Source organism: Ursus americanus, chromosome 6 (assembly GCF_024610735.1).
Source record: "Ursus americanus isolate L20-20 chromosome 6, mUrsAme1.1.p, whole genome shotgun sequence".
In the NCBI taxonomy this organism is placed as follows: Eukaryota; Metazoa; Chordata; class Mammalia; order Carnivora; family Ursidae; genus Ursus; species Ursus americanus.
The window spans coordinates 78642973-78666737 of NC_142132.1; the positions used below are offsets into that span (position 1 = coordinate 78642973).

Genomic DNA, 23765 nt, shown 5'->3' on the forward strand with positions numbered 1-23765 from the left:
ACCTTGCTGGAATGAGAGAAAACCCATACAAACACCCGTGATGAAGATTCAGCTAATAAAAAACCAAAAGGTTCAGAGGTGAGCTCTTACACAGTGTGGTGCCAGTGCCTTCCCGTGGGCTCTGAACAGTTTTTGAAAACCAAGCCCTGGGTTGGGGACACCGTTTACAAGATCCTGACAAAGTTTCCACCGATTAACAAAGTTGAGAGTTTATTCTGGAACTCTGCCTGGAGGGAGAGAAAAAAAACAGCCAAAAGCAAGGGAAAAAAACCATCTTTGTGGACCAGTGACACTCGTGGGTGTTCGGCCGCCCAGGTGGGCAGCCACCCCTTCAGGCAAGTGTGCTGCGATGGCGACCCGAGCCCTTTCTCAGAAGAGGCAGCAGTGTTGAACAAGAGAATTCCGCCATGGGAGTCTTGTTATGTATTCTCTCGTTCACTTACTTTTTTTTTTTAAGTGGCTCTTTTTTGGTGTGTGGTAAAATTTACATGTAACGAAATGCCCATCTTAAGTATACATTCGGGGAGTTCCAACGAAGGCCAACACCTGTGTACCTCAAACCCTTGTGTAGATAGACAACCCGCTGTCCTCTCAGGGACAAGTGCTGTTCCGACATGGGGAGTGTGTGTGTGTGTGTGTGTGTGTGTGTGAGATCTGTTTTCCTGTGGATGGTTACTTGGCTATTTGCAGTTTTTGTCCACATAAAGCTGTACGCGTCTTTTTGCGGATACATGTGTTCTTCTGAGTAAACGCCTGTGTGCACGATTGTTGAGTCGTCGTCGAGGAAGGTAAATGTTCAGCTTTATAAGAAACTGCCAGGTTTCTCTCCGGGATGGTTGTCCCACTTTCTGCCTCCACTGTCAACACGAGAGCATGTCCTCGTTGCTGTTAGATTTAGCAATGGCATCTCGCGTAGGTTTTAATTTGCATTCTCTTACGACTAACGACACTGAGCCCTTCACGTGCTTTCTGGCCATTTGAGTATCTTCCTGGGTGACTGTTCAGACTTTGTACTCACTTCATTGTTGTGTTGCGGGTGTTCTTTACCTGTATTCATGTAGTATGCAAATATGCGAAAGAGACCCTCTCCACAGGGCATCGAGCCCCAGATACTTGCTCTCTTTGCCTGTATTTCCCCTCACAATGATGCTGGGGGTCCTTCTTCCTTAAGTGCTGGATTCCCAGGGCCTAGGCTGGCTCCTGGCAGATAGCAGGGGCTCGTTTACACGAGCAACTGCTGAGAGCGCCAGTGAGTAAACCGATGCACTGACTTCAGGGCCTGATACCCAGACACAACTTCCTTGAATAAAAAGCAGTGATTAACAAGGAAACAGAGAAAAAGGAAATGTTCTTGTCATCCTTGAGCTATAAATTACACTTGGCACAAAGGACTCAGGATCCCTTCAGGGGATTTGTTCAGCCAGGGGGAATACTGCTAGAATATCTCCTGATCTCATCTAATTTGACCTCATTTATGAAGCTTCTGGTGCTTCTTGGGTTCCGACTGAAGGATGATCAACCGTCTAGCCTCAGAAGGTTTATGTAGCTTCACCCAGCTGATCCGCCTGGGCCTTCGGCACCTTCCTTTTGGCTCCCTCGGACCCTGGCCATGCCTGTCTGGGCGCCTCTGCTGGGCTCCGTGCCTCCCTGGGTGGCCCAGCCCCGCTGGAGTGCGCCGCCTTCCTGAGCCCCCAACAGCCAGCAAGGGGCTCCTTCCCCCTGCTCTTGAAGCATTTTCCTGGCCGTACCCCAGCTGGCTCCAGCCCCTCCCCCTGTGGGTATCCACTCCCTAGTCATCGTCAGCATCGTTTGTGCAGGGAACTTGGCCTTTTACAGAGTATGTTCACACCCATTATCTCGTGTAAGCCCCCAAACAGTCCTAGCTGTATTCCCCTTCTTGTTTTGTTTTTTCCCCAAATAAGGTGCCATAAAGAAGTGATATAATTTGCTCCAGAATATAAAATGGTCCACATGTGGCCCAGAGTTTTCTTTGGGTCTTGCTCAAAGACTATCCATGCCTTTTTTTTTCTTTTCTTTCTTTCTTTTCTTTTTTTTTTTTTTTTTAGCTATGGTGGATTTACGTGTGTGGTGCTTAAAAGGCTCCATAGATTTTTACAGTTCAGAGACTTGGATTCCATCTGTCATCAGAAATTCAGTTACCACACCAAAGACATATAGGAGTTGTTGCCAACCTTTTTATTTAACCACCATGATGGGTTCTCCACACCCCCTGGCCCCCGCCCGGGAATCACACGCTATTTGAAAAATGTCCACCAGCAACTGTACTTATTGGCTTGTGTTACCATTTTTATTCATCAGACTCATAGCATCCAGAGTTTAGGATCGGGATCAGATAATCTGTGCCCTCACTGGCTGATTTTATTGCAGCCAAAATAAAGATATCCGAGATTTGCATTAACCTCCAAGACTGATAACTGGCCCATTTCTATTTCTGCAGGGCTTTCTGAAAGATTAAAAGTTTACACACTGACCCTTGGGAAAGTGGAAACAGAGTAGAGCTTGAGAAAAAGTAGCGCCGTGCGCCGTACCTCGCTCAGGGACTGTGCTTGGGAGACATGTCTGGGTGGGACCGAGATGGTGTCCCTGACTCGGCGCTTTGCTCTGCGATCGGTGCCTCTCCCCGGCTCCGCAGAGAGTGGGGCTCACCCAGCCCGTCCCCAGGACGGGTGGTTTCCCGTCGGCCTCCATAGCATCTGGTTGAGAGCGTGAGCTTATGGAGACAATGACGTTCCCTTAACCGTTACCCTAAGGTGTACATTTTTAAATGTCATGGAACCGAAACTTGTACAGCGCGTCAATAATTCTCTCATTCAGATGATACTTTCCAAGGGTCATGGTGGGCATTCTAAAGGCAGTGTCTTTTTCTGATTTAGCAGAGTTAATAAATGTCACTCTGTGGGCCAATCATTAAGGAGGGGTTTCAGTTAGATATGACTATTACTGTCATCTGTTATTATTTCTGTATCCATATGTACATGGTTATGGATATGGATGCTTATGGTATTATATGTATACATATCATATACACATTGTATTATTATGTGTATTATATGTAGATGTGTACTTATTGTATTTTATGTATACATATTGTATTATTTTATTCACACAGTCTTGGGCGTGGTCTTGTTTTGTAGGAGAGCCAGCAGAAGTCCACCAATGTCGTCTATCAGGCCCACCACGTGAGCAGGAACAAGCGAGGGCAGGTGGTTGGGACGAGGGGTGGATTCCGAGGATGCACGGTGTGGCTGACAGGTATGCCTTGCTGATACTTTTTTAATTGAAAACCGATGTGTGACATACAATTCTAAGGAACTAAGTGTAACATATGACATGTTTGTTTCAACATTGAGACGAGGTGGGGAGTGGTGGTAAAAAGCCTGGCCGTCAGCCCTACCTCTGCCATCCTTGGGAAGAAAGCCCAAGATGGAGGCACAGGGCTTCTCTCGTTTTTGGTTCTCTCCTCTTTGGCAGGAAGGGGGCAAGCTGATGATAGCACCCCCTTTCGGCTCGAGAGGATCCCGTAATTCTCATGCTCGTGCCTCAACCCATTTACCGGCCCTACAATGGAGCTTTCCTAACTCGACAGCATTTGGCTGTCTGTAAGGTTTGGGGTGTTTAGAGATATTCTTTATTGTTTTCTGATGTTTTGACGTTGTAGAGGACTATTTCAGTTAATTTTAAAAAACTGAAAGCATAAGGATCTGCACAAGAAGGAAAAGCAGTGATTTCCACTTAGCTGAGGATTGCCCCTTGTAAATGGAAATAATTCACTCCCCTGGGGGTGACCAAATGAATCCTTTTTCCTGTGTTTCCTCCCAATGTCCCAGCTAAGACTTAGTGACAGGACAGGAATTAGTCTGGGGCTGTTCTCTTAAGACTCTGAGCACAAGGTAGAGGAAGCTGGTCCCTGGGAGCCGGAGTCTGGCGTAGCCCGCACTCAAAAGGAAATACCATAGACGGGGTAATCCAGATAGATGCAAAGATGTCCACCCAGGTTCTGAGATCAGCTGCGTGCTACCGCCTGCTAACAAAGGCCAATTTAGTGGGGCGCCTGGCTGGCTCAGTCGGTTAAGCAACCGCCTCTTGATTGCACCTCAGGTCATGATCTCGCAGTCATGAGATCGGGCTCCAGCGCTCAGTGCAGAGTCTGCTTGTCTCTCTCTCTCTCTCTCTCTCTCCCTCTGCCCCTGCTTGCTCTCTCTCTCTCTCAAATAAATAAATAGGTCTTAAAGCAAACAAACAAACAAACTCCAACCTGAAGGGACTGCCGAAGAGTGTGGCGGGCACCTACCTTACCCCTTCCCGTGCAAGGAATTCCTGTATGACCCAAGTCATTCCTGTTCCTGTCTCCATCAGCCGCCTCCTTCTTCCTCAAGGTTTTATCTGGTGCCTGAGGCACATGCCTTTGGTCTCCTGATTTCATTCATCCGTGGTGCAACACCTTTCTCCAGCTGGCGGGCTTTGGACGGACAGTGGACGAGGTGCTTGCTGGATTCCAAAAGGCAGCGGTCGCCTGTCATGAATCCTGTCGGGATGTCCCCCCAACTCCGTCTAAGACACAAGCTTTGTGGCAGTAGATAAAACAGCTGCCTTCCAGACCCTTCCTGCTTGTTATGTGTTTGCCGTCATGTGTTTGTGCAATTTCTGTACTGGGACACACGCAGAGTCCACTCTCTGTAATGTGGAACAGCCTTAAAAACAAGAGATAAGCGGTAGAAGAGGAAAAAGACCCTAAAAGGTGGACTTCCCCTGTCTTTTCTTACTCATTAAAAACCCCCCAAAAACCAAAAACCATCTTTTCGCAATGTATTCTGCTTGTGTTACAGAGGTAGGCTAGTGAGCGGGCGACCAAGAGAAACCAAATACTTCAAATCCAGAGACTTGCTTGGAGCCCCAGCTCCACTTACGTTAACCGTGTGACTTTGGACAAGCCAACTAAGCTGGCTCAGCCTCTGTCTTCTTATTTGTAAAATGAGATAAGGATGGAGCCTGCCCCTGGGGATGGAGGTGGAACTAAATGAAGTCAAGCGTGTATGCAAGCGCAGGGCCTGGCCCGGAGAAAATAAGCTCTCAGGAAGTGTGATTCTTGTGACCTCAGTGCATTAGAATAAATATGCCAGCAATCTAGTTTAATCCAGTTACTGTGGTTTAGTTCTTAGTCTTGAGACCTGAGGCAAAATTGAAAGAAATTTCTATTATTTCCCTCATTTTCCAATGTGAGAGAACTTGCCGGAGATTCGGGAGTCCTGATTCTTCTGGCCCACGCTGGACACAACTCTAAGAGGAATTTATCACCTAAGTCCCTATTTGAATGAAACTGAGTTATGTGAGTAATACAATAGTGTCCTCAACAATGATTTACAAAGATGGCACATTCCTCATGGAGCCATTGCTTCTCATGATTCTCTGCGAGGGCCAAGGGCATGACTTGAAAACATAACTAACACTGTGGAAACTGTTTGCCTTTCGTATATCACCGTTCTTTCCAAGTTGGTTTTTTTTTTTAAGTTTGTTTTTTTTGTAATCTGTGCACTCAACATGGGGTTCAAACTCATGACCCCCAGATCAAGAGTCACGCTCCACCGACTGAGCCAGCCGGGAGCCCCTCTTTCCAAGTCTTTATTCCCCTCTGTCCTTCATCCCTGCTTTTCTCTTACCTTTTTTGTGTTTTCCCTCCTTCCTCCTGCCGTCTTCTCCATGTTAAGCTCTTGACCTTCTTTTCTTCCCAACTTTTCCTCTCCCATGCCTGGGTACTCCCCAACTGTGCTACATTTCTCAGGTCCAGAGATCTTTAGGACAACTGGATTTTTGGAGTGTTCCCTTTCTCCTCATAATTTCCCTCAGATAGAAATCCTATAGTCCTGCCAGTGCGCTTTGAAACCATGGTAGAAGGCACGTGGTACCTCTGTTCTCATGGAAAGGCTCCAGACACCGAGGAGTGTAGGGCAGCTCTAAACACATCTCTAGCCCAGCTCGGGATGACTGTCTTCATGTTTTGAGAGTCATTTTGGAAAAATATTAAAGCCAAAGGAGTCTGTTGTCAAATGGTTGTCTGGCAGCCTTCGTAGGAGAGGTGGGCCTCCCAGTCTCCAGAGCTGGCTGTCCCCTCCACTCCAGCTGATTGCTGGCAGGAGGGGACATGAGAACATGGCCACAGGTCTTCTGACTTTTTTCTAAGAGAAGCCAGAGTCTGGATTTGTATGCACAGTGTTCTCATCTTTAAAGCATGCTGCAGGCAAAGTAGAACACACCAAGAACCATGTATAACCCCCCAGGTCCCCCCACTTATGAACCCCACTTGCTTTGAAATGCCATACATAATTCTAATAGGGGACAGATGGTTATTTCAACGTCTGGAAGAAATCCAAGTACTTGACTTGTAAACTGTGCTTTTCCTAGATTATAGTGGTTTTCATTTGAGGTCAAATGATTATAATGAACAGGTCTCTCTGGTGCTGGAAAAACCACAATCAGTTTTGCTCTGGAAGAGTACCTGGTCTCTCACGCCATCCCGTGCTACTCCCTCGATGGGGACAATGTGCGTCACGGCCTTAACAAAAACCTTGGATTCTCCCCCGGGGACAGAGAAGAAAATATCCGCCGGATTGCCGAGGTGGCCAAGCTGTTCGCTGATGCCGGGCTGGTCTGCATCACCAGCTTCATTTCTCCTTTCGCAAAGGTAAAAGGGTTGGGGGGCGCACACGGTGCTGGAAAAGGAGTCGCCAGAGGGGAGGGCACCAAGGACTGTCGTAGTTTCAGGTTCCCCCGCCTCTTCTTCTCTTGCTCCCTCATTTCCTCTACTTAATTTTGGTTTTGTCAAGAGAGGTCCTTCATTTCCAGGTGGCTGGGCAGCAGCTGACAGACACCCTTCCACACTCACCTTCTGGCCAGAGCTGAACGGAAGGAAAAATTAAACAAGTAAAAGTCGAAAGCCCTGTAATCTCACGTCTCCGAAAAGTCAGAAAGCCTCGTTTGCTAAAGGAAGCGGCAGTTCCTTGCCAAAGCGTCAGCTCATGTGTGTTTCATGTTGAAATCGCTGAGCAAGAGGGACAGTCTTCTTGTTTTAAAACAGGAAATTTCTGGGAGCTACAAATAAGATGCTACATGCTTTGAAATGCGTTACACTGAATGAAATGCTCCCATGTGGCCAGTCCTGTCCTTCAGCAGAGATTTCTTTTCTGTGGTTTTCTCTGAGAGCCCTTGAAAGAGCTGTGTTCACCCGAGGGAAATGTCTGGACTTTCTCTGAAGGACCGGTTTCCTGCCATCTCTGCAGGGCATGCACGCCAGTGTTAACCCAACGCTGTCAGGCACCGGGGCCCACATCATTCCATGAGGAATTCCATCGCGAGACCTCCTGTTCACCTTCTCGAATTTTTTTTTTTGTTGTTTTTTGGGTTTTTTTAAAGATTTTATTTATTTGACGGAGCACAAGCAGGGGGAGCAGCAGGCAGGGGAGAGGGAGAAGCAGACTCCCCGCCGAGCAGGGAGCCCGATGCGGGGCTGGATCCCAGGACCCCAGGATCATGACCTGAGCCAAAGGCAGACGCTTAACGACTGAGCCACCCAGGCACCCCTTGAATGTGGTTGTTTTTTTTTTCCAGGATCGTGAGAATGCCCGCAAAATCCACGACTCGGCAGGACTGCCATTCTTTGAAATATTTGTGGATGCACCTCTGAACATCTGTGAGAGTAGAGACGTGAAAGGCCTCTACAAACGTGCCCGCGCCGGGGAGATCAAGGGTAAGAGAGCCAGCCCGGCCGCCCCTTTTTCAGTTCCTTCCGCTCTCGAGCCTTCGCGCTCTGTCCCCAGACATCTGTCTGAAGTCTCAAAAACTGTTTTCCGAAATTGCATCTAGCACACACAGCTCTTTACCGAACCACAGTATATTCCATACATCCACGGGCTTGTTAACATGTGGGCTGGTGTTTTTCCAGAACTGTCACCTCGGCCGTGAGCGGTAAAGTTCAGGTCCCCGAAATGGGTGTGTATCCCCGAGTGTGTCTGAGGGAGAGTGTTCAGAGTTTTTTCTTCTTATCTTCCTTTTGGATTCTAATCAGCTGCAGGCTTGGACTTAGCCACATTTTGTTGATAATTTGGGGGCTCTCTGTATTGAAAATACAGCTTGGTAAATATATATATGTATGTGTATAGATATGTATATGTATATATCTATTTCCCTATGGCTAGAGGTCAGGGACAGCTGATGACCTTCTCTGGTCTAGTCTAAATTCTCAGTGTAATGCATTATTCCAACCAGGGTCACGCCTACTGTTTAGAAAGACTGTCCATTGGCGCCGATGTGATTCTCGCCCTCCTGCCTTTGCAGGGTTCACGGGTATTGACTCTGATTATGAGAAACCCGAAACCCCCGAGCGTGTGCTGAAAACTAACTTGTCCTCAGTGAGTGACTGTGTCCAGCAGGTGGTGGAGCTCCTGCAAGAGCAGGTGGGTGGACTGGGCCGCCTTTTTTCTTTTTTTTTTTTAAGTCTCATAAAGTCACGAAAGGTCATTTATTGACCAAAGCATTCTTTTTACAGTTTTCATTTCAAAGCGTTACCAATTCTGCTTCCTTTCAGAACATTGTACCCCACACTGTCATGAAAGGCATCCATGAACTCTTCGTGCCAGAAAACAAACTTGACCAGGTCCGGGCTGAGGCCGAAGCTCTCCCTTCGTTAGAAATTACCAAGGTAAGATGGCGTGGGCTGGCCCCAGGAGAGTTAGTCCTCATAGCCGTCATTATAATCCATTTACAGTCACTCTGGATGATAAGGAAGGTGTGGATAAGGGAAATGCAATGTCCATAAAGAAAAACACTTCATCTTTGCCTTTTTTTTTTTTTTTAACCTCTTCCCAAGCAGATCTCTCACCGAGGGCTGCCACAGGGTAGCTGGGCAGCGTGGGGCAGAGGCAGGCTGGGCAGGCTGGGCAGACTGCGCAGGTAACTTCTGTTCTGTAGAGCACAGCCTCACGTAGTCGTCATGCTGTCTTCAGTAATGCCAAAGTGCAGGCGTTGGGCGATATTGATTTGTTGGCGGCTGCTGAGAAAAGTTTGTCCAGAATGCAAGTAAAAAAAAAAAAAAAATGCATGTGTTTTTTTGGACAATCAAGAAGGAATTTGGAGAAAACAAAGAGCCACCCTGATCTAAAGTGATATGAATCTTTTCCTACCTTGCAAATCCCATTCTTTCCTAACGAGGCAGAGTCCAGCCTAAGGAGAAGGTGTAGACCCTTTGGCTACATTGATTTTACTGCCTGGAACATGTGGGCTGCAGCCCCACCAAGTGCACTTTTGGCTTTTTATGGGTCAGTATTATTGGTCCATACCAGCTGATCAGATCTTCATTGGTAACTTGTTATCCGTTAAAACCTTGGACGTGTTTGTAAGAGGCTAAGTTGGGAGCCTGTTGCAGCTCATTCATACCTGAAGAACTCACGGCAAGTTTATAAGCAGAACCCCCTGACCGTACAAAAGAAATCCTGAGTACTGCAGTGCTCCAGGCACATGAGAAGTACAGAATTACAACTACAGTGTGGAATGATAGTGCCAATAGCAAAGTGGGCTGCACGGTACAAAAGAACTTCAAATAATCTAATAATTGTTTTGGTCCTAGGGATGGTGGGAAAGGTCAGAAGAGCAGTGACCCATGCTTCGGGGTTTAAAGGATGAATAGGAATTTCAGGTGGGGAGGAGAATAGGCCTGGGAGGAGGTGGAAATCTCTACATCAGCCCAATGGGCCAGAGCTTGAAGGGTTTTTAGTATCATGCTAAGAATTTTGGACTTTTTTAGTCCATGATTTGCCAATTTCAATCAATTACCTAGTACATTTGGCAAAAATATGTAGCCCAACCAGAATTTTTGTAGGAAAAAAAAGGAAAGCATGAACAGCGAATGTTAACGCAGTTGCCCATCATGAGACTATCTGCACCTCAAGTTTAGATCCCCGCTCTCCAGTAGGAAGGTTCTAGACTCCAGCTTATCTGGCTCCTGGATTGTAGGTCGGCAGTAAAATGGAACACTTAACACGTAAACGGTCCTGCCTTCCTTCTCCAGAGAGAGATCAAGAACGGCCTGCCCTGGGGCCGGATGGCTGGGAAACCGAGCTTATGGGAACGTTCACCTGCTTTTGTGTTTTGCAGCTGGATCTTCAGTGGGTCCAAGTTTTGAGCGAAGGCTGGGCCACTCCCCTCAAAGGTTTCATGCGAGAGAAGGAATACTTGCAGGCCATCCACTTTGACACCCTGCTGGACGGTACGTGCTCTCGTTTGTTTCTTACTCATTGTTGTTAAGCAGTCCATGCTCAGGAATCTTCACAGGAGCAAGACGTGTTCATTCTTGGTATTAGTGCTTGGTTCAGACCTCTTACTCTGGAGATAGTTAGATGATTTATGGTGTCTAATTCTATTATGTATAAATTCCATTTTTAGGATTTTTTTGGGGGGGTTATCCTTAAAGGATTATTGACTATTCAAAAGTAAGGAACTGAAAAAATGAAGGTTTTACTTGCACGCAAAGCCAAGAGAAGGCTCAGTGTGTTTCGCCCCACTTGCCCCGATACTCAGCGTAGAGGGCGATCAGCAGCCCTGGTGCCGGCTGCTGGGACCATCGCGGGGCAGCTGACTTGCAAGGGGCGTCTCACCCCCCCCCCCCCACCCCGGGCTGCCGTGCTGAATAGCATGATGCAGCCGCTTTCCCCCACTGGTTGCTGAAGTGTCTCTCTCCGTGCCCTTGCATGAGCCACAAGAGGCTGGCTGCATCCTCCGAACTGTCTCGGGGCAGCACTAAGTCCGCCTTCTGGGCACAGGCCGGATGACTTTAGACAGCTGATCTGGTCCAGGTCGGAAGCATGTGTTATTCAGAAAACTTCCAGCCCCTTCTGTGATCATTTCCTTCCCAGAACTGCCTGAGCCTGTCAAATAGAACTTATCTGTTTCCAGCCCCTGAGGATGGCTGCTAGTGGGAGGGGCGGGCGTGGGGGGGACACACCGAGTCTGTGACACTGAGCAGGGCTCCAGACCTTTCAGGAAGAAAGATCAGGTCAGACAGTCTTTCTTGGGAAAAGGTGTTTGTGGCCTGGGCTTGTGAGTCTGCTTGGGGGATAGAATAACATTCCAGAATACCACTGGTTCCCTTATGGCTCGCCTTCGAGATAATAACCAGATGGATACAGCACTTGTCCACGCGCAGAGCACTTTCTCAGGCATGATTTCCTTCAATCACTCAACTATGATGACCCCCTTTACAGACGAGGGAGCTGATCCCTGCCTCAGTGCTTTGCCCGAGTTCATGCCACTGGTCCAAGACCAGGGACCAGAATCTCCTGACTTCTGGCCCAGTGCTTTCCCTACCAGGCTGCTCTCCCGGCGTCTGTTCTGTTAGAAGTTAGAAGTCCAGGAAGTCTGTCCAAGGAAGGCTGGCACTTACTTTGATGTTTTAATTCTAACACGTACGGGTCACAGTCTGCAGCAAGTAAATGTCAGTAGACGCTGTGGCCAACCGCGGGCAGGAGGTTGACCCTGAGAATCCATACGGGAGCTGCGGCTGAATGACAAGTGACCCACATGGGAAGTGAGGACTCTGTTAGAGACACAGCGCTGTCACCTGTGACGAGGCCTTGTTCCATAAAGAAAAGTACCAGGGGCGCTGGGTGTGCTGTGGAAGTCAGTGTTGATGGACGTCAGGGGTCCCTCCCTCGGCATCTAGGACTTCAGGGTGGGGAGACAAAAACCACCCTAGAGTGGGCAGAAATCCTTTGTGGTGTAAAAGGGGGCATTTTCCTGGGTCGAGAGTTCTTAGCTTTTGATTGACTCTCAAAGGAGTCTGTGATCCAGAAAGACGCAGGGCAGCACACGCTGTAATAAGCTATCCGGAGAGTTTAGGCAAGTCTCTCTCCCTTCCTCTCACACCCTTTCAATTTCATTTTATGATGTTCTACAATTTGTCAAACACGTCAATTTTCTTTTTCTTATTTGGTCCTCACTACACAGGGTGGACGAAGCCCTTGTTACAGCCCTCCCTGCCCAGCCCAGCAGCACGCAGCCGAGGGAGGTCACTTCCCATTAGTACTGGATTCCCTCTCGCTCCCGATTCCTACCTGCTCATCCAGAAATCCCGATTCTTCTGAAAACCTGCACCCAAGCGCTTGCGGGGGTTCTCGGGTGGGGGGGTGTTTCCTGTGCCCCCAAGTCCGGCCTGCGGCCGTGTGCCCCTTGCCATGTGTCTGCACACGGCTGTCTGCACCCACGGAGGTACAGCTCCTGCCTCTTCACTCCAGGCACTAACGTCCCCGGACCCGCAGGGCTGTGGCAGCTCACAGACTCTCAGGTGGGAAGGCCGACGTCCCCTTGCTCTGGGCTAAGCCCCACTGAGGACGCTCCACAGTTGCTCGACTCCCACGGCATCAGAGAACTGGACGAAATAGCCCTCGTGAGCTGTTCCCAGGCCTTTCTTCTCCTGTAGTAGCCGCGTGGCTCCAGCAGTGGGAGTTAGGACCAGACCTTGTGCTGCTTCTGGAACCCTTCCGGCCTATAGGGCCTGTCTCGGGGACCCCGTACAAGACTGCTTTCTTCCCCTGTGGGGATTTTCTGCTGGCTCCGCCGTCCACCCCAGAGTCCACTATGGTCCACTGGGCACAACTCTGCAGCCCCCGTTTTAGTGAGGATTCAGAAGTCCCCTCCCCACCTTCCAGAAGCTTCCTTGAGTCCTCTGTAAATCCAGTCATAGGAACAGATACCAGGGATCTAATGTGCTGCCCATCTCTGTCTAAGTAGAGGAAGGACATCATAGTGGGGAACAGTGTGAGCTGTGGAGCCGAGCTGGGTTCATGGGCTAGTGATTTGCTGTGAACCCGGCGCATGTGACTTAACTGCGGGCCTCGGTTCCCTCGTGTAAAATGGGACTGCTGATAGCAGGCCCTTACCCCATGGGGGTGAGGAAGGTTTAAGGAACAACTGGTCCAGTAGTAACTGCAGTAAGTGTTCCCTATATTAACAGACCCCCCCCCCCCCTCCAATGAAAAGACCCTGAAGTCCGGAAGGGACTCTGGCTCACACAGGTACATCAGTGTGGAAACAGCACAGATAAAGATGTTCATCGTCAGCCACAAGTACTTACCGGGTCCTCATGGGCCAAGGTTTGTTCTGGCGGCTGGAGCCCGTAATGAAGACAGCTGTGGGCTTGCGGGGAAGGACAGTGCAGCCCACTGTCTGAGCCCTGGTACAGTGGGTTCTTCTCCGCGCACAGTGCTTGTCAAGCCCTTTGTTTTTAAGAGTTTATTTGTTTATAGGGAGAGAGTGCGAGCGCATGGGGGAGGGGCGGAGGGTGATCTCCAGGGTCTTAAGCAGACGTCCCGCTGAGCAGGGAGCCTGACTCCGGGCTCAGTCCCACCCCCTGACTGAGATCCCGAGCTGAGCCCAAACCCAGTCCGACACTCAACTGACTGAGCCACCCAGGCGCCCCTCAGCCTTTTTTTAATTTTTAAGCCAAATCGTTTGTGACTTCCGCGAGCTCTGAAGCAGCGTACCCAGCGTGACAGTGGAGCTGCTCCCGGGGAGGGCTGTGCTTGGCCTCCCGCCCACCTGGACGGCAGCCCCGAGCATGTCTGCAGGAAGCCACTTAAACCCTGTCCACACCACACCATGAGTCTCTGGGGAGAGCTCCCCTTGATGGCTTTTGGGCTGTGTAGACACAGTTAATTCCAAAAAGTGATATATGTGAATCTCAGAAGGTCGAACAAGATCTCATTCATATGGATATCATTTCATCTTAATCAGTTCATGAAAGTCATGAGTCACCACTGACCGAAAATCTGGAATTTCTGGAGCCGCAGCCATGTAGCCACCGTCATCTGCCTCAAACGGCTGCACGTTTCTTGGTCACCTGCGATCTGCAGGCACTGCATAATTTTTTAAATTTGGACCACATCTCCCAAAAATACTTTGTTGGTTTTTAATTTTCTCCGAAAGTTCATATTTCCCCTTAAATTAAAAAGCAAAACAAAGAAACAAGCAAAAGAACTCAGTCTACTCAGTCCAAAAGCAAAAAAAAAAAAAAAAAGAAAAAGAAAAATTTGTTTCTGATGATTACACAACATGAGTTACTCCACCACTCGAGGACCTACTTTCATTGGTTTATTATATCACTTTGTCACTGGGTATATTGGTTTGTCACAGATCCCCCAGTCAGAAGTATCTCATCTAAATTAAAAAATGGAGCCTCAAGCTCATGTTCTTGACTGGTGGCTTCCGAGGAGGGTCACGCCATGGCGGTCTCACGAGACTTGACCATTTGAGGACTAGTCCTCCGCAGCTCTGACTTGCCAGGGGGGCTTGAGGGCTTCCCATAGATACCACCAGCATTTGTTTGGCACCCATTGTGTTCTGACCCGTATTTGACATAGGATATCACATTTAATCCAGATAATACTACTGTGAAGATACTTTGCTCATATGAGGAAATAAGTATTGGAAAGGTTAAGTAACTCACTTGAAGCCTGGATTCAAATCCAAGTTATCCTGGCTCTAGTTCTTGTACTTGTTCTGCTAGGTAGACTAGCAGAACTTCATGTCCTCTAAACGTCTGGTTTTCTAGAACGTTCTAGAGCAGTTTGCTATTATACCTAACAGAGCCTGGTTTGGAACCATTTGACCGTAGTTATAACATCATATATTTGTGTAAGAGACAACTTTTTGCTGAAGCTGGAGGTGCTACTGACGTGTGTTATAATTCTTTCAAAACAGATAATCACCTGAGTAATGTTTCTGGATTGCACTGAACGACATTCAGCACGAATTCGGGTCTCAGCAGCTTTTTGCTATTATCCTGTAGAGCAGTAAGCAAAGAGCATAGTGTATTTAGATGTTATATGCGGGATGTTTTGTAATAGGACTCTGTTCCTTGACATTGTTGCTTTAAGATTATCTTGGTGGAAGCTGCAAACATGTTTCTTAATTGTGTTTGTATTTCTCTAGGCATGGTCCTTCCTGGTATGTACTTCAACTTTCCAAGTAGTTAAATTATTATAATTAGATACATTAATTAGAAATGGTTAACATAATTTAAAAAAATCCAAATGACCCAGTTGGAATTGGTAACAGTTCATGATCCAATCAGTTATAATGGAATAATAATGCTGCATTCTTGTGTTGATCAGAGTCCAAATAACAGGAAATTTCTGGATCAGATGCAGCTGTTGTTCATAATGTCCTATTTGGCTGACAAAAGTAAACTTGTTTCTAAATTGTTGTACATTTTGTCCCTGCAATTTAAAAAATTTATGATCCTTTCCGCTAATTACTTCTACTGGTCCTCATTTAGTTCACAAATCTATATTTTTTTTCTATTGCATTTAAAAAACATTTTTAATCAATGAAGGATAAATCGATTTTAGATGCAATTTAAATGGATGCACCTGGTTGGATTGTGCATGATTATACTTCATTTGTGCCGTGATTCTGCATGGATTTAATTTCAAATATCAGTGATGATTGATAGTTATAGAACCGAGAGTAAATACACACGTTGCTTTGACTGTAAACTTCTGCGTTCTACGAGAATGAAAAGGTAAATCTGTGAAGGTATCCTTTATCTTCGGTGTTGTTTTCATCATTGTTGTTTGCCCTTTAAAAGCCTAGTTAATCTCAAAGCCATGATGCGATTCCACCTCACACCTGTCAGAATGGCTAAAATCAACAACACAAGAAACGACAGGTGTTGCTGAGGATGCGGAGAAAGGGGAGCCCTTGTGCACTGTTGGGGGGAATGCAAACTGGTGCAGCCACTTCGGAAGACAGTATGAGGGTTCCTCAGAAAGTTAAACATAGAATTACCCTAGGATCCAGCAAGTGCACTACTGGGTGTTTACCCAAAGGATACAAACGTACTGATTCAAAGGGGCACACGCACCCGATTCTGAAGTATCTGTAATAGCCACACTCTGGAAACAGCCCAAGTGTCCACTGACTGATGAGTGGATAAAGAAGGCGTGGCATATAGCACATCATATATAATGGAACATAAGCCAGCAAAAAGAATGACATCTTGCCATTTGCAAGGACAAAGATGGATCTAGAGAGTATAACGCGAAGCGAAATAAGCCAGAGAGAGACAAATACCATAGGATTTCACTCGTCTGTGGAATTTAACAAAACAGATGAACACAGGGAGGAAAAAGAGAGAGGCGAACCATCAGAGAGTCGTAATGATGGAGAACAAACTGAGGGTTGCTGGAGGGAGGTGGGGGGATGGGCATCAAGGAGGGCACTTGCTATGGTGAGCACTGGGTGTTTATTGTATGTAAATCATGAATCACTCAATTCTACTCCTGCAACTTAAAAAAAAAGCCTAGTTAAGCAAGAAAAAGTGATTTCATTTTTGCTTAGGAACATTGCTATGCGAAAGTTATGTGTTGGACTAATCGTGGACTCCACACACAAGCCTCTGTCGCCAAGGGAGGCGGCCCGCTGGAGGGCAGCCCTCAGCAGAGCCCCCGCACGCAGTGGGAGAGGCCGGGCAGCGAGCTGGGGCTGCAGGCCCAGCTGCAGGCCGAGGGGCGTCCCCGTGGGGCTGCACTGTTGGAGGGCTTCCTGCAGCAGACGAGCGGAGGACAGCAGGGCAGCTGGTGCCCCGCGGGGAGTCGCGGCTCCGGGCGATGGTGCAGTTGGCGTTACTCAGTGGAACTGCTTTCCCTACCCGCCCCCCCCCCATTGGCTCTCTTGACCACCCGTCGGGAAGGGCTGTTTCCCCAGGGCTGGGTTTCCCTCAAGGCCGAGAGGAACGTGGGTCGGAGGCTACCCCGGCAGGAACCTAGTGGACCAAAGGAGGCAACGGCCACAGGAAAGTGGTGTAGCCCCTGGATCTCAACCCAGATCAATCCACGTTAGATCGTGCTGCAGGGATGTGACGGGCGGAGCTAGGCTTGTCCCCAGCTTCCTGCCCACCTTTGGCTTTGCGTTTTGTTTTACTTGGTTTTGGTCGGGTCACCGTGATCAGTGTGGTCAGTAATCCACGGAACACAGGGTTCTGGTCAGATCATCCACGCCCTCGAAGGCATTCCGCTTGGCGAGCCTCTCTCCCTGCTCCTCAGCTAGACTGTGTGGCGGGTTTCATTGTCTTGGGTCACGCACCTCCAGTGACAAAGGGCTGTGTGGTCGGTACGCCCCCCTCCCCTCCCCGCGACCCAGGGAGCTACAGATCATTTGTCATCCCATCTGTCAAGTGGGGGAACTGAGCAGAGAGAGGACGGACTGGGCCCAGAGGACGCCTGAGCTTTGAAACAGGAGTCACTTGAATGTCAGAACCCATGACTTCCCGTGACTTCCTGTGCAGATCTTACTTGTGGTTTACAAGGGCTCCCCGGGGCGGAGGGTGACAAGGGTCACAGGATTTTGATAGACAGGATTTCTTTGTCCCCTGCAGTTGCTGTCTGTATCCTGTGACGTTCTTTACACTCTAGTAACTTCTGGAGAGTACGTAGAAGGCTCAATGTGATACGCCTGGACGTGGGTTTCGCAGCTGGCTCAGATCTCAGATTATCAGAGGCATTCCAGATGCTGGATTTTGAAGGATAGGTTTAAAGACTTCATTAATCTATGGGACATTTCCTGAGATCCATAAATAACCACGTTTGTTTCCTATGGAGTTGAATGTTTTCCGTATTCACGTGCTCTCGTTCCCTTCTGAGTCTCGAACTCGGGAACCCCCCAGCTCTCCCTAATATTCTTCAGCGTTGCACACTGACGACACGCCCCGTTTCCTCACCTGTGAGTGCAGCAGAGGGACGGACAGAGTTGGGCACCAGGTGTCCCTGCAGAAGGGGGGCACACAGCTGGCTCATTTCTTTTACATTATCTGGCCTCATTAAGAAATTAGATGTTTCCAGAGAGCTGAATTATAATCTTTGAAGCCCCAAACCTTAAAACAACTAAAACAACTATCTTTTAACCATTTTGCCTAGAAACATTTAAAAAACGCCCTTCTAAAAAAACCCAAATAACTTCATATTCACTTTTAAAAATGCGTTAGACATAAGGAAGCTTTACAAAGTGACGTCATCGTCACTAGTTACACCAGTTATTGAGCTGAGCTCTAATGTCATGGTGCCCTGAGGGGCTGTTGGCCCCCACGGAAGGAGCCCCCCGTGACTCTACTTTCATTAGTCAGGGTTCTACAGAGAAACGTGGCAGGGTGGATAGATAGAGAGGGAGAGGGAGAGATTGATTTTAAGGAATTGGCTCAGGCAGTTGCAAAGCCTTGGCAAGTCCAAGATCCGCAGGGTAGACTGGCAGGCCAGAGACCCAGTGTCGTTCAAGTTCAGAGTCTGTGGGCACAGTTCCCTCTTCTTTCTGGAAAGTCTGTCTTCCGTTGAGTCCTTATGAGGCCCATCACCTTATGGAGGACGCTCTGCTCTACCTAAAATCTGCTGACTTAAACGTTCGTCTCATCTTAAAAATACCTTCAGAGAAACATCTAGAACAGCATTTGGTTGACTATCTGGGCACTGCCGCCTAGCCAAGTAGACACGTAAAATGAACCCCCACCGTTTCTATGTCAGCTTTTGAGGAATTCTCCTGCCTCTTCCTTTGAGGTCAAGTTGTCCCATTCAGAAATTCTCTGAACAGCACATCCCATACCTTCCAGTTTGTCGTGTTGTATCCTGAGAAACCAGAAGGCCAGTTTACTTAATGCCTTTTCAAGTAAGACACTTAGCGTAAAGGGGGGAGGAGCTCACTCCCCAAAGTCAGTGCGTCAGCTTTAGTAAATCCACTTTGTGTGGTTTTCCCTCCTGACTGCTGGTTCTCAGTCGTAGTTGAGCTTGCAAGAGCTGTGATCCCCAGAGAAGTCTTTTCAATGCCATTTAAAGGTGATGCTGTGTCTGGACCACAGCAAACAGACGACATCAGGAAGACTCCTTCTTTGGGGTCCTATCCCTTAGTGTTAATTGTGATTTTTTTTTTCTTTTTCAATTCAGTGTGTTGGTACCACAATTAGAGCCGCAACAGATAATATAAGAGATTTGCTTATGTTGTTACAAGGATCATTTCCAAGAAAGAGGAGAGGTTTTTGTTTGGGTTTGTTTGGCCTTTATTGTGCGTAATTGGGTTTTTAAAGACTAAACTCTGTTATGTGGAGGTCAGGACCAGGCGCTCAAAAGGGAGCTCAGAAGGGAGATGCCCCCTCCTCGTCCCCCAGATTAGATCACTCACTGAAACCACCTCCGTGATTTGAAACTCAGCCCGCTCTTCACAAATGCCCCGTCTCTTGTGTTGAGAAGCCTCTCGAGGACTTCCCATTGTAGACTCTCAAGAAATGGGTGCAGCCAGCGCAACCAAATAGGATTTAGGCTTCCACGGCCTTCGCGGGCGATGTCTGGAACGGACGTTGCGCACACCTGAGTCTTCCTTCGGGGACGGCGCCTCGCGCCCACACACACTCATCACGTGCTCTTTCTGCAGACGGAGTAATCAACATGAGCATCCCCATCGTGCTGCCCGTCTCCGCGGATGAGAAGACGCGGCTGGAGGGCTGGAGCGAGTTTGTCCTGACACACGGTGGACAGAGAGTGGCTATCTTGCGAGACCCTGAATTCTACGAACACAGAAAGGAGGAGCGTTGTTCCCGTGTGTGGGGGACAATGTGTGCGAAACACCCCCATATCAAAGTAAGTAGCAAGACCTTTGGAAGGGCTTTCTCGATCTTTCAGTGTAGGACAAAAATCATTCCTCTTTATTCCTTCATAGAGGACTTAGGAACACCGGGGTCAGATGGAGGAATGTATTTCTAAGGGGGGTCTCGCAGGTTGTGCCTTCAGAGATCTTTTTAGAAAGGGGCAAAGCAGCGTCCTTCCACTTGAGGGCTGTTTGGAATGATCCACCGAGTCCCCAGATGCCGTGATGGCTGGCTCCCTCCGCTAAATGGAAACACCTGGCCTGGGTAGATCATTGAGTCTGGCATCTGGAGGAAGGGGCAGAAATCAGAGCCAGAGCTGTGCCCTCAGCCAGAGCTCGTGGCACTCTCCATCTTGAAAATTCACTGGAGATGCACGTTCCATCATCCAGAATGGGTCCAACCAGCCACTGGCAAGAGACTCAGGGTGCATGCCCTGTGGCCAGCGGAGGGGGTCAGTGACATCCTTCCAGTAAACACAATTCGGCGCAGAGCCTAGATAGTGGCAGAGTCTCCAGAGGGAAACAGCCCATTTTCGTCAGTGGATAGTTTAAGATTGAAAAACGTGTTCATCTGATTAGGATCATTTGAGACTGTCCTGCCTAAGGCTGCACCTTCTCAGATTCCTTCACAGCCTCTACTTGGTGGGGGTGCGGGGAGGGGGTGGGAGCGGAAGCGGAGAGTCTCATGGAATTGCTGTGTGTGGTTCGTTTCCCATAAAGGAAAGTATGTGAAATTGAATGCAAAAGCCATCCCTCACCCAAGATGAGAGCATTAGGGCTGAAATTTTAAAAAGCCACATAAAAGGAGGGGCCAGACTCGAACTAAGCCCAGGATGTCCCCCAGCCCTGTGCCCCTGCAGATGTTTGAATGCACCTACTGGCATTGGTTGGGCCAATGCTGGTTTGGTTTGGTTTCTCTGGTTGTGAAATGGTGCAAGGTAGGGAGGGCTTTTTCAAGGCCTCTGAACACAAGAGGTTAACGAGCAAAGCAGCTTCTCCTTCACTGGACGCAACCATCCACCTTGTAGCCAAGCGTCTTATTCTCAGTGCGCCTCAAGCTCAAAGTCAGCGTCATCTGGACCGTCTGTCCCCGAGTTTGGCAGACAGTCCTGGAAATTGCTGGACACGGACTGAGAGCGATTTGAGGAACTGTGTTCTGGGCCTTGATCCTGCCTGTGTTTCTTCTGCCCCCTGGTCCTCGTGGTCTTGGGTTCTGATCTTGTGAGTGACCCAGAGAAGGAAGAGGGACCCCCTCATCGCCCTGCTTCAGAGACGTCCGCTCTTGGGGCCCGGCATCCACGTCCACTGCAGCAGCGCTAGGAGAACCACCCGCGGAAGCAAGCTCTCAAGATTCTTTCTTTTCATCCTGTCTTGCAACCCGTGTTGGCAGCTGGAGCTCAGGGTTTCTTAGAAGCCAGGGGACGTGGTGCTGTGACTTGTGGTCTTGGTCATCTCGTCAGTGACCGTCCTGAGAGGTCGTTAGAGGGACTCTGCAAACATTCCCAGTGAGCTAATGGCGAGAAATGGACCATGGGTAACCCGAGCAAGGAAGGCACGCACTGCACACACAACAGCCCGAGGGTGACGTGTGTTCACCAGACACACAGCATACGCCTTTTACGGGGAAGGGACTCTCTTCACTGCTCCCCTTTTTTTTAGCACCTTGAAATTTACAGTGAAATTTACACTTAAGGGTTTTTTGTTTTTTAACCCAAAACTTCCAAAAGCAACCCCTTCCAAAGTGGCCGTGGGCCTTCTTGCATTTCCATGTGGCCCTGGTTCTAATTGGCTGGGTCAGTTCTGGGGGTTGGTGCTGAGCGTTCCCTGTGAGTCTGTGAAGGTCGGGAATCCTGGCATTAGAGAAGTATTCAGGGCTCTTTCCTGGATGGCTCCCCCTGTAAGCACCTCACCCCCAGTTCGTGCCCCCTCTCCCCAGGAGCTCCCCAGCAGTGGGCCGTGGCTGAATCCTGGGCATCCTCCCTGCTTCCTCTTCCTCCTTTGTTCATTCAGCCGCTGAGTCCAGGCGATTCTCCCCCCACAGACTGCTTGACGTTGGGCACTTCTCTTCTGTTCCCTGTCTTGGGCTAGGGCGCTCAGTTTGCTCCCCGTCTCCTGCCTGACTTGTGCTCGGCCTTCTCCGTCCTGCAGCCAGCGCCGCCTGCCCGCCCCATCCCTGGCTGCTGCCGTGCTCTGAGTGTCGGCCACTCTCCCGCTCCTGCACCTGCTGGTCCCTGAACCCAGACACTGTTCCTCCTGCCCCTGCTGCCCCCATCCCCTGCTGTCACCCCCCGTGACCCGAAGTGTGATGGAGTGTGCCTTTTTTTTTTTTTAAAGATTTTATTTATTTATTTGACAGAGACAGCCAGCGAGAGAGGGAACACAAGCAGGGGGAGTGGGAGAGGAAGAAGCAGGCTCCCAGCGGAGGAGCCTGATGTGGGGCTCGATCCCAGGACCCTGGGACCACGCCCTGAGCCGAAGGCAGACGCTTAACGACTGAGCCACCCAGGCGCCCCTGGGGTGTGCCTTCTTTATGCTCCCAGAGCACTCTGCCCTTGTCTGGCCCCAGCTGTCCCACTGTTTTGTCACCATTCAGTTGTCTGCCAGCCCCCTGAGCCCCCAGCTAGGGCCGGGCCCACGGGAAGGTGCCTCCGCAGGCAGAGCTCAGGGGAGGCAGCAGGTGCAGTGGGAGCAGCCTGGTTTGGGGGGGTCCTGCAGCAGTGTCCTGGCATCTGGGAGATGCTGCCTCTTCTCTCGTCTGCAAATGAGGCATGAAGTCCCCGTCATCACCTTCCTTGCCGCCCCAGAGCTGCCGGCCCAGGAGGGATAGCACAGAGATGAATGTACGTTCTCCATGGGGATCGCCTCTGTTTTCTGCCTCTTGATCCCCATCTCTGAACCCTTTCTTCGTGACCCTGTTTTCCCAAACCTGCCATTTCTTACTTCTTTCTGATTTCTTTCCCCCTCCTCCTTCCGACGTGTGTACCTGCCCTCGTTCAGCGCTGCTCCCGCTGCAGCCCTGCACTCTCTTCTCCCCAGGCTGCGTCTGCGAGGCTTCTCCTTGCCCCTTGAGGCTCCTCAGCAATTTCCCGTCTTCGTCCTAGGGTTTGAGCTCACCCTCTCTTCCTTTTTTGCATTTCTGTTGCCTAGAATCAAGCCCTTTCCCCTCTCACACTTTGTTCAGCTCCCCGAAAGCCCATTCCTCATTCCTGTCCATGCGCCCAGGTCTGCAGACTCCCCCGCGGTGTCCCCCTGCGGGCCTTTGGCAGGAGGCTCCAAAGGAGGTGGGGGCCCCTCGGCCACAAAGCCTGGGAAACGGGGCCGAACCACTGAACCTCCCTTCCTGGTAGCGAGATCTCAGTTCTGGGGACAGTTGGGCCATCTTGGGGGGGAGATGCCCTCTGCCTCGCCCCGTCTCAGAAAAGCCAGAAGCATAGGTCAGCATTACTTGTCAAATAGTACACGTTTGTGGGCTGAGCCGTGAACCAAACCGGACGTGTGCTGCCTTCACCAACAGAACAGAGGGTGGACCCCTGGCGTCCGGCATGAGCTACTGCATGCCTCGGGATTTGCTGCAAGTCTCCAGCTTTTTTTTTTTTTTTAGTGACTTTTTATTATGTTAGTCACCATACAGTACATCCCCGGTTTCCGATGTAAAGTTCGATGATGCATCAGTTGCGTATAACACCCAGTGCACCATGCAATACGTGCCCTCCTTACTACCCATCACCATCCTATCCCATTCCCCCACCCCCCTCCCCTCTGAAGCCCTCAGTTTGTTCTCAGAGTCCATAGTCTCCCAGCTTCTGTCTGTCGCCTAACTCGGCAAGGAGGAGACAGTGAATGCGCGGCTGGGGGGATGTGACAATGTTCTTAAGTGACTTTCCTCCCTCCATCCCACACGGTTGTGTTTTTCTTTTCCGTTACTGTGACCGCCTTTCCCGCCAGGCTCACCCCTCATGTTTGTGGGGCCCAGGGCAAACGGAAGCCCATGTACCATATTTAAAAGTTACCTATCTAACTAATGAACTGTTAGAAAAAAATATGTTCTGTCCTACGCTGACCACCGTGCCTTGAGA

At 49.3% G+C, this 23765-nt stretch overlaps 1 protein-coding gene across 2 annotated transcripts in view; it reads left to right on the plus strand.

The window, feature by feature from the left end:
- Positions 1-23765, plus strand: part of PAPSS2 (3'-phosphoadenosine 5'-phosphosulfate synthase 2) — a 68026-nt gene that overhangs the window by 37397 nt on the left and 6864 nt on the right. Inside the window, exons 2-9 of one of the 2 annotated variants that reach the window (XM_045802379.2) lie at positions 3156-3273; positions 6465-6700; positions 7624-7762; positions 8350-8468; positions 8600-8713; positions 10165-10276; positions 14995-15009; positions 19477-19682. In XM_045802379.2, the coding sequence (XP_045658335.1) occupies positions 3156-3273; positions 6465-6700; positions 7624-7762; positions 8350-8468; positions 8600-8713; positions 10165-10276; positions 14995-15009; positions 19477-19682 (1059 nt within the window). The remainder of the gene's footprint in view (positions 1-3155; positions 3274-6464; positions 6701-7623; positions 7763-8349; positions 8469-8599; positions 8714-10164; positions 10277-14994; positions 15010-19476; positions 19683-23765) is intronic. The other variant, XM_045802380.2, reaches the window with a different exon arrangement.